At 39.1% G+C, this 13445-nt stretch overlaps 1 protein-coding gene across 1 annotated transcript in view; it reads left to right on the forward strand.

Moving 5' to 3' along the window:
- The first annotated feature begins 1559 nt into the window (after positions 1–1559).
- The window catches only part of TANK (TRAF family member associated NFKB activator), a 28512-nt gene continuing 16626 nt past the window's right edge, over positions 1560–13445 (forward strand). Inside the window, exons 1-4 of the mRNA XM_059820402.1 lie at positions 1560–1598; positions 5425–5571; positions 8770–8878; positions 9728–9840. Of these exons, the coding sequence (XP_059676385.1) occupies positions 5473–5571; positions 8770–8878; positions 9728–9840 (321 nt within the window). The 5' untranslated portion in view covers positions 1560–1598; positions 5425–5472. The remainder of the gene's footprint in view (positions 1599–5424; positions 5572–8769; positions 8879–9727; positions 9841–13445) is intronic.

Genomic DNA, 13445 nt, shown 5'->3' on the forward strand with positions numbered 1-13445 from the left:
GAAATGCAGGTTCTGATCTGTGCGTGGGCAGAGGGAAAAGTTCTGCTCCAGCAGAAGAACCACCCCAGCCTGGCTGTGTGGAAATGTTCACTGGGGTTCAGAGGTGGCTGAGGCTAACTCAAAATCTGTACTGCTTCTCTGCCGCCAGCTCTGTGACTGTACCCTATGCAAGTATGTAAGAAACACCTCATTTTGTCCCATCAACTCCCACCCTCCTACACACCTTCAGGAAAAAAGGTGTACTCATACATGTGGCCTAAAGAGAGAAGGGCTTGTAGCAGTAGCAAAATTAAAACTGTGTTTCTATTATATTCTTATCTATAAAATTCATTGTCTGCATGAATTAAATGCAAGGGAAAAAATGCCACCTTAGTAACCTACAAAAGACCCTTTAAGCAGAAAGTACTCTGGGCACGAAAAGTACAAATACGTTACAAATATAAGTACCGGTATTTACAAATCATGCTGAATCACGGAAAGATTGAAATAGGAAGGGACTTATGGAAGTCAGGAGCAGCACAGACCCTGCTTGAGGGGGGTGCCTGGCTGCAGCCAGGCAGAAAAGGCAGTGCAAGACAGACGGAGGACAGCCAAAAGACGCTCATCCTTGCGCGGGGCCCGAGAGGCCAGCTTTGTGCTGCCGTGGCGGCGGCGCGGAAGACGCCGTGCCTGGGCGGCCAGCCCGGCGCTGCCCCCGCCTGGCAGCGGCGCCCGACGGCTCCAGCGGCCGCTGCCCCGACCCGACCACAGGGCGGGGAGAAGCACAACAGGAAGTCAGTTCTGGTTCCTGGGTTAAGGTGCCCAGGCGGCAGCGAGCGCCCTGTGCCGGGAGCGGCCGCGGGCTCCGTGAGGCGCTCGTAAGTCTGAGTCGCTTTCAGAACCACTCCTCTCCCTTCCGCGGGGAGCGGCGGGCGCTCGGCCCAGGGGGCTGGGGTGCGGGCCGTGGCGCCTGGCGGCGGGCCCCTCGGCCGCCCTTGCCCTCGGCGCCGCCGCACTTCCGCCATCCGCTCCTAGGGACGCCGGTTCCCCCTCCTGCGCCGCTTTGCCCGGCTGCGGGAGCAGGGCAGTGGACGCGTACTTCGCGCGCGGAGGCGCTCTCGGTGCCCGCGGAAGGGCCGGGGCGGGTGCCACCGCCCCGCCGCTCCGGGAAGGCCGCGGGGGGGGCGGGGAGCGGGCGGCGAGCGGAGGAGCAGAAAGAGATGGACTGTCTCCACGGACAGTAACAGCGCGGGGGTGGGTGTAAAGCCCTGCTCTCAACAATCGCCGTCTCTTTTCCTGAGCGCAGAGGGACTGCGCTCCGAGTTCTAACGCTGGTGTGGCATTAGGGGCTCCTACTGGGTTTCTGACCCTATCCCGCAGTCGGGCAGAGCAGGAATTTTGTCCATTAGAAAAAAGAAAAGAAAAAAAAAAAAAAACCGAAAGTGAAGTGAGCCTTCAGTCTCTCACAAATGATTACCTCAACAGGTTTCCAGTTCCTAAGATGATGGCAGTGTAACTTCCAAATATTTCCATTGAAGAAGCTGTTTTGAAAGCAGAAATATGTAGAGACAGTACTTGCTTCTGGATGGCATCTGTGTTCTCATATGAACCTATGAGAGGTAGGCATGTATATTATGAATGAATGTGTATATGCACATGATTAGTTAAAACCTCATTTTCTTAGAATTTAAGGTGTTTTCTGAGGCACTATGAAAACTCAGAATCTGCCTCTAGTTATCTGTGGAGTTGGGATTTCAGGGTGTATGCAGCAGTATGTTGCTAGTCTTTGTGTTGGGGCTTTTTTGGCATTTGACTCATAGAAAATTCATACTACTGCTTTTTTTTTCCCACCTATACCAGCAAAATGTTTCTCATTTGAAGCAAGTGTTTTGAAAGCATCTGCAGGTTTCATTGGGTTTATTTACTTAAAAGTTTGTCTTACAACATTTGCTATACCCAGTTGTTTTCCAGTGTTCAAGGCTTTACTCAAAGATGAAATTCTAGTTCTCATTGCCATAGCTCCAGCAACACAACACTCACAGGTATTCAGATTTGCAGGACCCCCTCATCAGACAAACTCTGGAGCTAATCTTTTTGTCTAATTCTGCCACTGTTAGAATAAATGCAGCATTTTGTATTGCTGCATCTGTTCTGACTACATATTGCTGTTAATAATTGTGAAAGTCTTTAGGATCTAGTGAATACCTAGAATGTCAGTTGCTAAAGATCAGCGTTGTCAACTTTGGGATGAATATGTTCCACTTGCTGTATGGATACAGCATAACTAAGCCTGATTAAAATAGTGGGGATATTTGTTTTGGGGGTTGGGTTTTTTTTCTTCCTCCTAACTGGATGTAGGGAGAAGAGTAAATGACAAGGAACAGTTGGCAAATTCCCTGATAAATATTGATGCCTATGGAGGAGAAGCAGGAAAAGAAGCCAGTTTTTCTAAATGCAAGGAGTTCTGGATGTGAGATAGATCACATAAGAAGCAGTTATTTATTCCAGCAGCAGGCAATTCAGGGTATGACTACAGAGTAGTTTAATCCAATCTAAATCTAGACTGCTGCAGACCTGCCCATGGCTAGTTTCATGTTCCCACTGCCTCCTTGTGTTGGTAGTAGTGCTCCAGCAGCCTCGCAGTGAGCTAGCTCCAGTTTTAACTTTGGGGTTGTTTTTTTAGGACACTTGTTGCTTTTTTGAGGAAGTAGGGAGCTACTTTGGCATACTCAACTGTGTAGCATAGAAATGCTAATACCGGTACAAGTAAGTAGCAAAAATACATGGCCAGAGATGGGGGAAGGCAGAAATATCCTTTTCTGTGGCAGTGCAGACTTACATCAGTGTTACATAACTGTGACTTCATGTTACAATTTCGAAGCCAATGCTGCCATTGAACACAGGAGTTCTGTCTGCCTTTTGCTGATGTTTTCTGCTCTTGTGCTGGCTTCCTATTGTTATCACGCCATTTGAAGTGGTCTGTGGATTTGCCTTAAAACTAACACAGCAAAAATACCTTTAGCATTTAGTTTTAAGCTGGATTGGTTTGCTGATACAGTTTACAGTAAGGCTGCTTGTGCTGGAAGAAAAGGAGGGGTGAGGTGGAAGCAGAAATGAGTGTCTAGTGTATGGGGGAATATAGAACCAGTTCTTCTAGTTACAGTTCCATCTTAAAGTGTCACTAGTAATGACTTTTATTGCCCCTTTTTTACTGCATGGAGTCTGGATTTTAGGAACCTACCAGTAAATTAGCTACCATTCTCCGTATTTTTCCCTACCAATTAGAAAATCAGGTGCAGTGCTACAATTCTGCCTGTTGTATCAATTACTCTTGGTACCAGCAGTCCAGATAAGAGCAGAACTCTTTGTTAATACTCCCAGTCTCAATCAATCAGTAAGTAAAAGGCTGGAAGTTAGGTATAAATTTTAAATACTGTTTTTCAAACTGAGATTTGAATTTGCATGAATGAAATTAATGCCTTAATTTTCTATGAACTGTGAGTCATATGGAGCTGAACCCCATTCCCTCTGTTAGAAGCTGAACATAGTCTTTTAAATCCCATTGCCCTAATTTTTTGAAGGTACCTTTTATATGTACAGGACATTGCCATTTACTAGGTAAATTGTTAAAAGTGTCTCTGGACAATTCCAGAAAAGTACAAAATCAACATCGGTGCAAACTCTGCAAGTTTTTAAAGAATGTGAGAGCACAGTTTCAATCACTTTCAGCCATAACAATATCCTTCTGCAGTTTAGTACCCGCCCCTGCAGTCAGCTGTAATACGTGATTTTATTCATTGAACTACATAAAACAGTCCTTCATTTGAAACTGAAAAAAAGCCTACCTGTTTATTTAAAGATGTGCCCCAGGTATTAGAATGAATATTCCAGGTAGTGGAGAGATACTCTTTGGGGGAGGAAGGGGGTGGATGAAGTAGCCTGTGTTACTAGCAATGCTTTGAGACAGTATGCATGGACCTGAGATTATAAACTACTGAACTGGTGTTCAGAAAAAAAAAAAAAAGAAACCCACAACTTTTCATATGAAACAATGTAGGCGTTTTACGTAGAACTTACAAACTTGGATTTCAGTAATACTCGTTAAGTCAAAGGATCTCTAAACGGTTCCCAGCTGTTAAAGAATTCACTTTGCCACTATTAAAGTACAGCCATGCCAGAGCTGAGATACAATTGCTTTTGCAATACGCACACATTATTAAAGTGAAGTTTACAGGACAAAAAGGTGTGACATCCGTGCAATAGTCTGTTGCACCTTCTAGGAAAGTCAAACCACATTTCCATATTAAGGCTGTATGATACGGAAGATGAATTCAAGAGCAAGAAAACATGAACAAAAGCTTCAAGCTGCAATCCTTAGAATTTTGACCAGGGTCCAAGACAAGTTATCCTCATACCCTTCTTGTTTGGCTTATCCTCTTCTGACTGCACCACTTTCCTTAAATAGTATCTGTGGTTTATGCATAATCCCAGAAGATAGTGAGAGATGATAGTGGCTGTGTACTGTGAGGTAACCATGCCTTAAATATGAGGAGAAGAGAGGTGAATTACTCGTTTTGTATTTCTTTCTTAATGCTGATACTTTGGGGTTGGGGCTTTTTTTTTTTTTTTTTGAGACTTCACTAACCTGTCCTCTGCTGTACTTACATTATGATAAATTTTGATCTTAAAATTCATGTCATGTATTACTATAGAAGCAAAGGACCTGTGTTTGCAAAGTTCACTCTTTCTTAAAATTGAAGTCTGTGACATTTAATAGTGTCATAGCCTTATGTGTCAAAGTCTATGAGCTGTAGTTTCAGGAATTGTTATTGAAATTGTTCACAAAGTGTAAAAAGTTGATAGTATTGTGTGAAAAGGTCTGAGTCTTGCTAATTCTTATGGTTGGTATTACTGATTTTTAGATAAAAGATGTTTTAATTTCACCTTGTAGTGTTGCTTGTGTTGCCATTTTCAAATATGGCATAGGTCCACATGACCTAACGTTATTGAGCTTTTATCTTTTTATTGCTTAATGCCAAAAGCTGAGTTTTGTTCTGTTTTATTAATGCTCTCTGTTATTTCACAATCGAGTAAACATTAAAATGTTGGAAATGTCATAAAATCGGGTAACTAGCGATCTGCACCAATTTTAAGTCTCAGTCCTCAAACACTGTAACTACGTGTACTTTTACACATTCCGTACATCCAGATGTTGATTCAGAGTTAATCTGCTTTTATTTGGCTTTTGTTTAAACCTATCCCTGGACATAAACTTAAATATTGAGGCGAGCAGAGCTATAGTTCAAACTATTATGTGAGTTAATGCTCAAACACACTGCACATATTATTTGAATTTGATATTAATACAAGTCACGTTATATATGTTTTTAGTTACATACTTCTGTTTCTTAGCATTGTCTCTTTTTCCTTCTGATTACTTTTCAGGTCTGTTAACTTGACCATCTTGTCAGTGATGAAACAACATTGGGAATTATGGACAAAAACATTGGAGAGCAGCTTAACAAGGCTTATGAAGCCTATCGACAAGCATGCATGGATAGGGACCATGCTGTGAAAGAACTACAGCAAAAAGTATGTGTTGGGTTCTGAATTATATCTTTAAAGCCATCCTTCCCATGGAGGATTGTAGTAGATGTAGATTTCAGTTTCACTTTAGCTATGCGCACTTCAGTGCATCTGTTAAAGTTGGAAATTGCCATTATGAAACCAGGCGAGTACACTGCAGAGTAATTCATTAGGCTGTGAATGTAGTAGGTGGGTTTCAGGTTTTCAACCTTTAATTTTTTTGTAGTTTCAAAGGTGAGAAAAGTGTTGTGTGTTTTGGAGGATTAATGAAGTTTTTCAATGTAAACAGCAAAGATGTATATAAAGTTTACGTAGCTTTAATGAAGTACTTCTTGAAATTTAATTTGCTTTATTAAAAAATTACTTTCTAAATTATTAATGTAAATAGCTTAAATAATTTTTGTGTTAATAGGAAGATATGCCATATGAATTACTAGTTTCCTGGACGTAAAGGTCAAAGACTCTAATATGTTAAGCACTGTGCAAGCTATTAGGACAACAGAGTTTGTGTATTGAAACTTTTACAGCAGACTGACCTTAAAATTATTAGAATAAGTATTGATTTTTAAAAAATAATTGTCTGTACAATTATTCTTTAATTATGAAGTAACAGAGAGATTCTGGAGGCATTCTGACCAGTAAGGAGCACCTTTGAATTTTTACTTAGTCTGCTGTAGAATACATTACTTCAGCCAAAACTCTTCTAGGACATCTTATCATGTGTGCCAGCATATTGAAAAGCTATTAGTTTTGGGCTTTGTCATACTAATTTTATCGTGTGTATTCTGCCCAACAATGGAACCTCTGTTACAGGAAGGCTTGAATGATTTTGATGCTACAGGACTTTCTGATACTTTCATAGAACTGGTAGGCGGGGACTTCATTCAGGGGCAGATGAACCGTACTCAGTGTCAAGTTATGGAAGCAGTAGCAGAACTGGGAGCAGGGAAAGGTCTACTAGAGAATATTCTGATATCTGGACACAATCTTGCCATCCCCTTGTATGGCAAAATAAACTAACAAAGGCATTGCAGAACAGGTATCAAGTCAGTCATGTGTGCAATCATCCACTGTGCAGTCTATCTCCATTCATAGTCTGTTGCAGCAGTGCTGGTGCAAATCTGTAGCATTTTCTGTACTGAACAAGCACAAGTAGCATGTCAGTACTTTTTGTGCTGACATTGCCACTGACTTAACAAAAGGCAACACATTTTAGAATGTTTGGGAATCTTTTAAATTCTGTCTCTTATGACAAACAATTAATTATTTAAAGGAAAACCAGTCAGGTTAATACTCCTGGATCATCTAACAGTACATGAAAGAAACTTCTGCCCAAGAAACAAGACATCAAGTACAAGGTCAGATAGCCCTTCTAAAGCCTATGGAAGAAAACCAGAGAAGTGTGTGAGATCATCAGTGTTAAGTGAACTGACCACTTGCAAGATTTCTCTCTGCATTTTCTCTGGCTCAGAAATTTAAAAAAAAGCCTTTCATAAAGGATTGCTACCAGTTCAAATCTTTGTCCTAATCAAACTTTCAGTAGTTGGATTTCATGACTTCGAAAGAGAACAAAAGTATTTTTTCAAGAAGAGTTGATACTACAGTTAGTTGGGGGGCTTTTGCTTGTGTTGTTTTTCAGGTTTTTTAACCAAACTCCTGATTTTTGAATGACCTTTGTACAGTGTCTTAGTTTAGTAACTTCCTCTGTTCATTGTGTGGCTTTCACACATTGTTGGATTGTCCACCATTCTGTTGTTAACAGTTTACTACTTAAGTTACCGATAGGCCACTTGTTTTGCCAGTCTCTGGAGCTGGGAGCCATGTCAAGCACACAGAAGCCAGAGTCATCTTGGCCAGATGGTGTTTGATACAGATGGATGGTTGGTTGTCATGCAGATCTTCTAGTTGGTAACTTGTTGCTGCCATCTGACTCAAGGAATAATTTGTGCACACTGGCTGTCAAAAGCATCTTCTCTTCTGTCTGTTTTAGCTGTCATGTCTGTGCTCTGTACAGAAGTGTTGACAAGACATTGCTGTTGTACATTTTCAATTTGGTTCTATGTGATTTTTCTGCTTCATGAGGTCTCTTATAGCTGCTGGAGTGTACTGCTCTTTGATCACTTTTTTTTTTTTAAATAAACTCTCGTAGTACAACTACTACCTGGCCTTTCAAAATAAATTTTCCTTGTAGATTCTTTTCCTGCCTGCTTTGCAGACAAGCACATTGGGCAGCAGGGGGGTGTGGAATTTAAATGCAATTGAGATTTGAGAATTAGACAGCAGTATGGATAAACTATGAATAAGTATGGATAAATTATGAATAAACATGAAAACAATGCCTAGTCTTGTTGCAGGTCGTGACCTGGTCAGTAAATAGACATATTCTTAATTTCAGAAAAATTCAGTGCATTCCTGTAAGTTTCCTTGCTGGGACTTCACAAGTTTTCTTGCTTGTTTTTAGCACTACCATAACTGCAACATTAGGCATGTGCTAATGAAATAATAGTTTTTGAATATTAGCATCTTCCTGCCACCTGACCATTTGTTCAATTAACTGGCTGTCTAACAATATTTATACACTTTGGTGAAATGTCAGCAGTTTTACTAGGCTCTGTAGGGCCTGTTTATAGCATGAGATGGAGTATGGCTAGACGAAGAATGGGGCTGCTTGCTTGCCTTCCCCACCCTGTTTTCTAGATTAGAAAAACAAGTCTACTACATTCAACAGAACAGGCAAAACTCTGTCCATAGGCAATTAAAGTTATTTACAAAATATCTGTTGTATGGCATAAGCAATGTTGATTTAAAATCTAATTTATTTATCAGAAAATATGGGGGAAGAAAATTAATCTTTCTATAGATAAACTAACTGACCAGCATTCTGAAGAATACTAAAATTCTAATTTTAAACTTGATGTGTTCTATGGCTATGAATAAAGAATCCTAACTTAGAAGTTATCCTATCCTTTACAATTGCCACAGTTGAAATAGTTACTGAAAATCAGGATTTATTTCCCATAGTACCTTTTCTAATCAATGCAGTCTCAAAAATATGGACTTGCCAAAGGTGACTGTAGTTGGGTTTTCACGCAGAGGTCCACAACTACAATTATCTTTAAAAATCAGAGCTGCTTTTTATATGCCAAATTGGAGACCCCTAGTCAAAACAGAGTAAGAGTAATGCTAATTAAATTATATTTGCAGACAGAAAACTACATGCAGCAAATACGTGAACAGCAGGAAAAGATAGAGCTTCAAAACAGCATTATTGCAAAACTGAAATCACAGTTAGCTGCTCTGAATGCTAATAGAGGTATGTACTCCAGTTTGCCTGTTATTTCTTCTTATGCTGTGCTGCACTGATGAATAGCTCTGACTTTGTTGCTTCAGGTTTTTACAATATACATCTCTCAAAGCAGTATCATACTTTTCTGTGAACATGAGAGTTAACACAAATGCGCAGTTTCAAAATCTATTTATAAAGAGCAACACTTCTGAGGTCTCTCTTTATCCTCTTCAAGAAGTGGTGAGATTTTCTTTAGATGTAGAACCTGCTTACACTGAAGCCAATAAAAGTTATGAAATTATGGCGGGTTCAAATCATTCACTAGAATTAAAAATAAAATTGTTGCATACTAATTTTACAATTATCTGTTAGTAAGTTTAGCTCATAGGTTGTTCTAGATGTGAGTGCTATGGTTATATGTCTTTTATGTTAGATGAGTCTTGTGATCTTGATCTTATTGGATAACCAAAGCTTTATAAGCAGGTAATTCTCTTTCAAATGCAGTAGCCATTGATGGATAATTTTCCACTGTTTGAGTGTATTACACAAATAAGAGAAAAGAGTCAAAGTAACCATGTGTTAATCTGCCATGCTCATTAAATATTTATTCACACTAGCCTAACACTCCTGGTTTTCATAAATACTAGCAAAGTGCTTGGCTTTTATTTTTAAGAGTACATGTATGTTCTTTATTGCTGGTTTAGTCTTGCATTGTCTCTAAGCACAGAATTGGTCTTCTCTTGCTTGTTTAGTGTGGAGGCTTGCTCAAAGAAAATAAAGAAGTTAATATAAGCCTACCTTCTTTTAATTTTGCTTGTACTTAAAAGCTGGCTGGGGAAAAATGCAGTGACAATCAGCTGCTTTTTTTTTTTTAAGGTAATGCACATCCCTACATTCTGATGCATGAAGACATTGAAACCTCCAACTTATCTTTCAGCCAGCTCTCTGAAAAACTGAACGTAGCAAAGCAAAGAGAAAAACTCTTAAAGGTATGGTCGCCTGCAGTATGTCTAACATAAGATAGCATTTGTGCTGTGAGTATACTATGAAAACCTAAAGAGATAAGTGAGATTTTCACCAGTGCTTTGAACAGCACTTCTTCTAATACAAGATCCTCACCTGAACTGCATGAGTGTTGTGCCACTGCGGTCTGCTTAGGTGAACTAAGCATTTGTCTTTGATCCTTCCCAGTGCAATCATTGTTTGGCCATCAAGCTCCCTAGAATAGTTTTGATCACAAAGTAGGAACTTACTTGCTTATTTATTTCTTAACCTGCCAAAACCAGTGGTCAAGAAGGGGCTTTCACTTTCTCTCACAAGAGCTTTTCACATTGCAACCAGTCTGTGTATTTTTGCAAGAAATGGAGAATCTGCACTTAAAAAGTGGTGGAGTGGAAAGTGAACTGTTGATTGCTCTGAAGCCACTGATTATTTGTTTGGGTTTTTTAAATAGTCAGTTTTAATACAATGTCTCTTCTGCCTTTCTTCACTGAGATTTTCACTACAGCCTGTTCAGAGTAACCGGAGTAAGAGTAAAGCAATAGTGCAGAACAGGTGGGAAATACCTTGAATGGATTTTGCATATTGAACAAAGACAGTGACAGAGATGCACAGAGTTGCATTGTTCTTATCCTAAGTCATCCTACTGTGTTTATGAGGACTGTCTTGTAACATAAGATCTCTTATTTTTTAATATGAATCTCCATAGCAGGGACCCTGTAAGGGTCATAAAAAGACCCTTGTATGAAATCAGGCATTGTATTTAAAAAGAATCAATTTCAATATTTGTTTCCTAAACCTGAGCTATAAACAAATTAATTATGCTAAATTCACAGAAATGCTTTTTTTTATCAGAAATGTTAATTTAAAAATAATTTCGTTGGATTACTGATGCTTGCTTAATTATCTTGACAGAATTTCATTTGAGACTAAGCCTTTGCAAACATTTTAAATGTATTGTTACCAAAGATTTATATACAGTCCTTTTTTATTTAAAAGAAGTCTTCATGTAATTTTTCTACACTAGAATCTGTAATCACAAGATATCATTTCTTTCCTAATCTTTGCATTTATTTGGAGTACAACACAGCTGAAGGGTTAATTCTTTGATGGAACATCTTTGCATTTCTCTGTCTTGAGTTGGATAAAAATTATGTGTTATGGTTGTATATGGAGACCTGACCAAGTCTAGTATTTCATACTCTTGTTTCTGAATGTTTGCTCAAGGACAATAGTTTTAAGTAACTTAGTCATATAATGAATAGGAGAAAGGAAGATGTGTTATCTGCTCTTATATGGGGAAACACTGAGAAATACAGAAGATCACAGGCAATGCATGAGAAGCTGGTATCATTATTTCAGGGTCTATTTTCATAATGGAATGTAAGGTATTTGTCTTTACCTGCATTTTTTGTGCAGTTACATCTCAGCAATAAGTAGTTCATCTGGATTTTGCTTCATCTGTGCCGTGAACAGAAAGATTTCTAATATAACTCCATGCAGAATCAACTATACGGTCTGTCTGCATTTAAATCCAGGCACAGTGCTATACAAACAAAGTCTTTTCAGAGGGGATCAGTAGAGATTTAAACCCATGCAAAGTCAGGTTGACCCAGTCTCCTCTATGTTCCTGTTATTGGCAATGTAGTAGCTCTCTTACTCTAAGCGTTGAGAGTGTGGAGCTTGAGGAAAATGTGTTTGACTGGACCAAGGCTGGCTTCTGCAGAGGCACGTGGATATCTCTGCACCATCCTTCCAATTTCATAGGGATTATATGCTTTTGGAAAAAATACCAGGAGGACCCTAATATTTGGTGTTGTGCCTGGTAAGCTTCTGCTAACCTGGCAAGAGTGATGCAAAGATGTCCAGACAGCACAGCAGAGGTATGCACACTTCTATTAGCTCTGGCTGTGTCTTGGCCATGCCGTTCACGGGCTAGCTATAAGTGGAGATACACAGCAGTCTCTGTACACAAGTCCTCATTTTATGGAATAAACTCAGGGGAGGAGAACCATATAACCCCAACTTTCTGTTGAAGATGATGGAAAGTTGATTGTATTGTGATAAATGCTTTATATGCTTTTATGGCAGCTCCTTTTTTTTACTTGTTAAATGTAGAACTTCTGATGTATGATGGATAAAAAGGTAAACTGCATGGAATGAATGTATGGAACAAGTTGGGGAAAATTAACAATAGCAAATCACCAGGACCACATCAAATTAACCTAAGAGTTCCCACTTCTCTGTCTTTCTTAATAAATAAAGTTAAAAAAAAAAATAAACTGATGTGCCATGTTCAAAAAAAAAAGGGCAAGGGCAAAAGGAGCTGATTCTTCATGTGATAGGCAGTCAACCAGTGGAACTTAATATATATTAATAAATACATAGTAATAGTTTCTGCTGTTACTAAGAAGGTCTGGAAATTTATTAAAGGATGTATCATGAATGCCTCCTGTTTTCTTGTACTCTTCCATAGACATCATATTTTGACATCTGTTAGACCAAAAATCCATCATCCTGTCATTGACCCAGTATAGTCATCTTGTATCTGATTCAATAAAGTATTGGCTTTTTCAGCTATTCAAATTTGGAAGCTCAAATATTCTGTTTGAAAGCCTATGTTTTTCTAATCATATTCTAGCCACATTCTGCTCTAAACTAAATAAACTATGTCTACAGCCATTGTCCTCTATTGCATTAACCGCTTTATTCTACTTCTCCACCAAAAATTTCAGGCTTGCAAAATGTACAGTTCCAGATAATAAATTATGATTACGATCTTTAAGTTAAAATGTTGCTGTTTCTTCCTGTCCTTGAAACTCAGATTTTCTCCCGTGGCTGGAGGTGCCTGGGTTTATCAATACCTATTGAAACTGTCTTTTGCTAAGTCCATTGGGATTTCTCAGTGGACTATATTCTATCCTCCAGTAAAGTTAATAGAAATCCTGGGTTGATTGTAATAGGTGCATGGTTAGAGCTTAAATTGCAGAGGTTTAAAATGAAGGAGGAGTTAGCTTTTCTGTGTTTTCTAGTATGTGGCCATACTTGTGTATTTTGCCTGCTGTTGTCAAATTCTGTTGCCAGTGTGTCATAAAATGTTTTGGGGTTTTTTGTTCACATTCATCTTCACTGAAAGAGGTGAGTGGACCAGAGTGTCTTGTTGGTCAGTACCAAACTATATACAAGATTATAAAATTTTTTTCAGTCCCCTGCTTGAGGAGACCAAAGGGACCTAAATTGCTGCCTGTTTTTGAATACAGCCTGGCTAAACTTTATTAACTAGGAAGAATGCGGATCTAGTTACTGTTTCAGAGCCAAAGCTGCCCAGCCAACAGAAAACCTTAGTAAGCAAGATTAGACAATGTCAAGTAAAGCTTCTTCTGCATGCTATTTTTAGTACAGAGTCAGACATCAGAATCCTTGTAAACTCCATAAAACATGAAGCTAAAGTCAATACCTGTGACAGGAGAACATGCTCATGTTCATATTGTCCTGGGTCAAGAATCTCAGTATTAAACACCATGTGAGTTTGTTGATCAGAATTTCTTGTGCCATGAAAAAGGGGAGGAAACTGTGTGTCAGAAATTAATGATGC

The sequence above is a fragment of the Gavia stellata genome, chromosome 8 (genome assembly GCF_030936135.1).
Source record: "Gavia stellata isolate bGavSte3 chromosome 8, bGavSte3.hap2, whole genome shotgun sequence".
NCBI classification, from domain to species: Eukaryota; Metazoa; Chordata; class Aves; order Gaviiformes; family Gaviidae; genus Gavia; species Gavia stellata.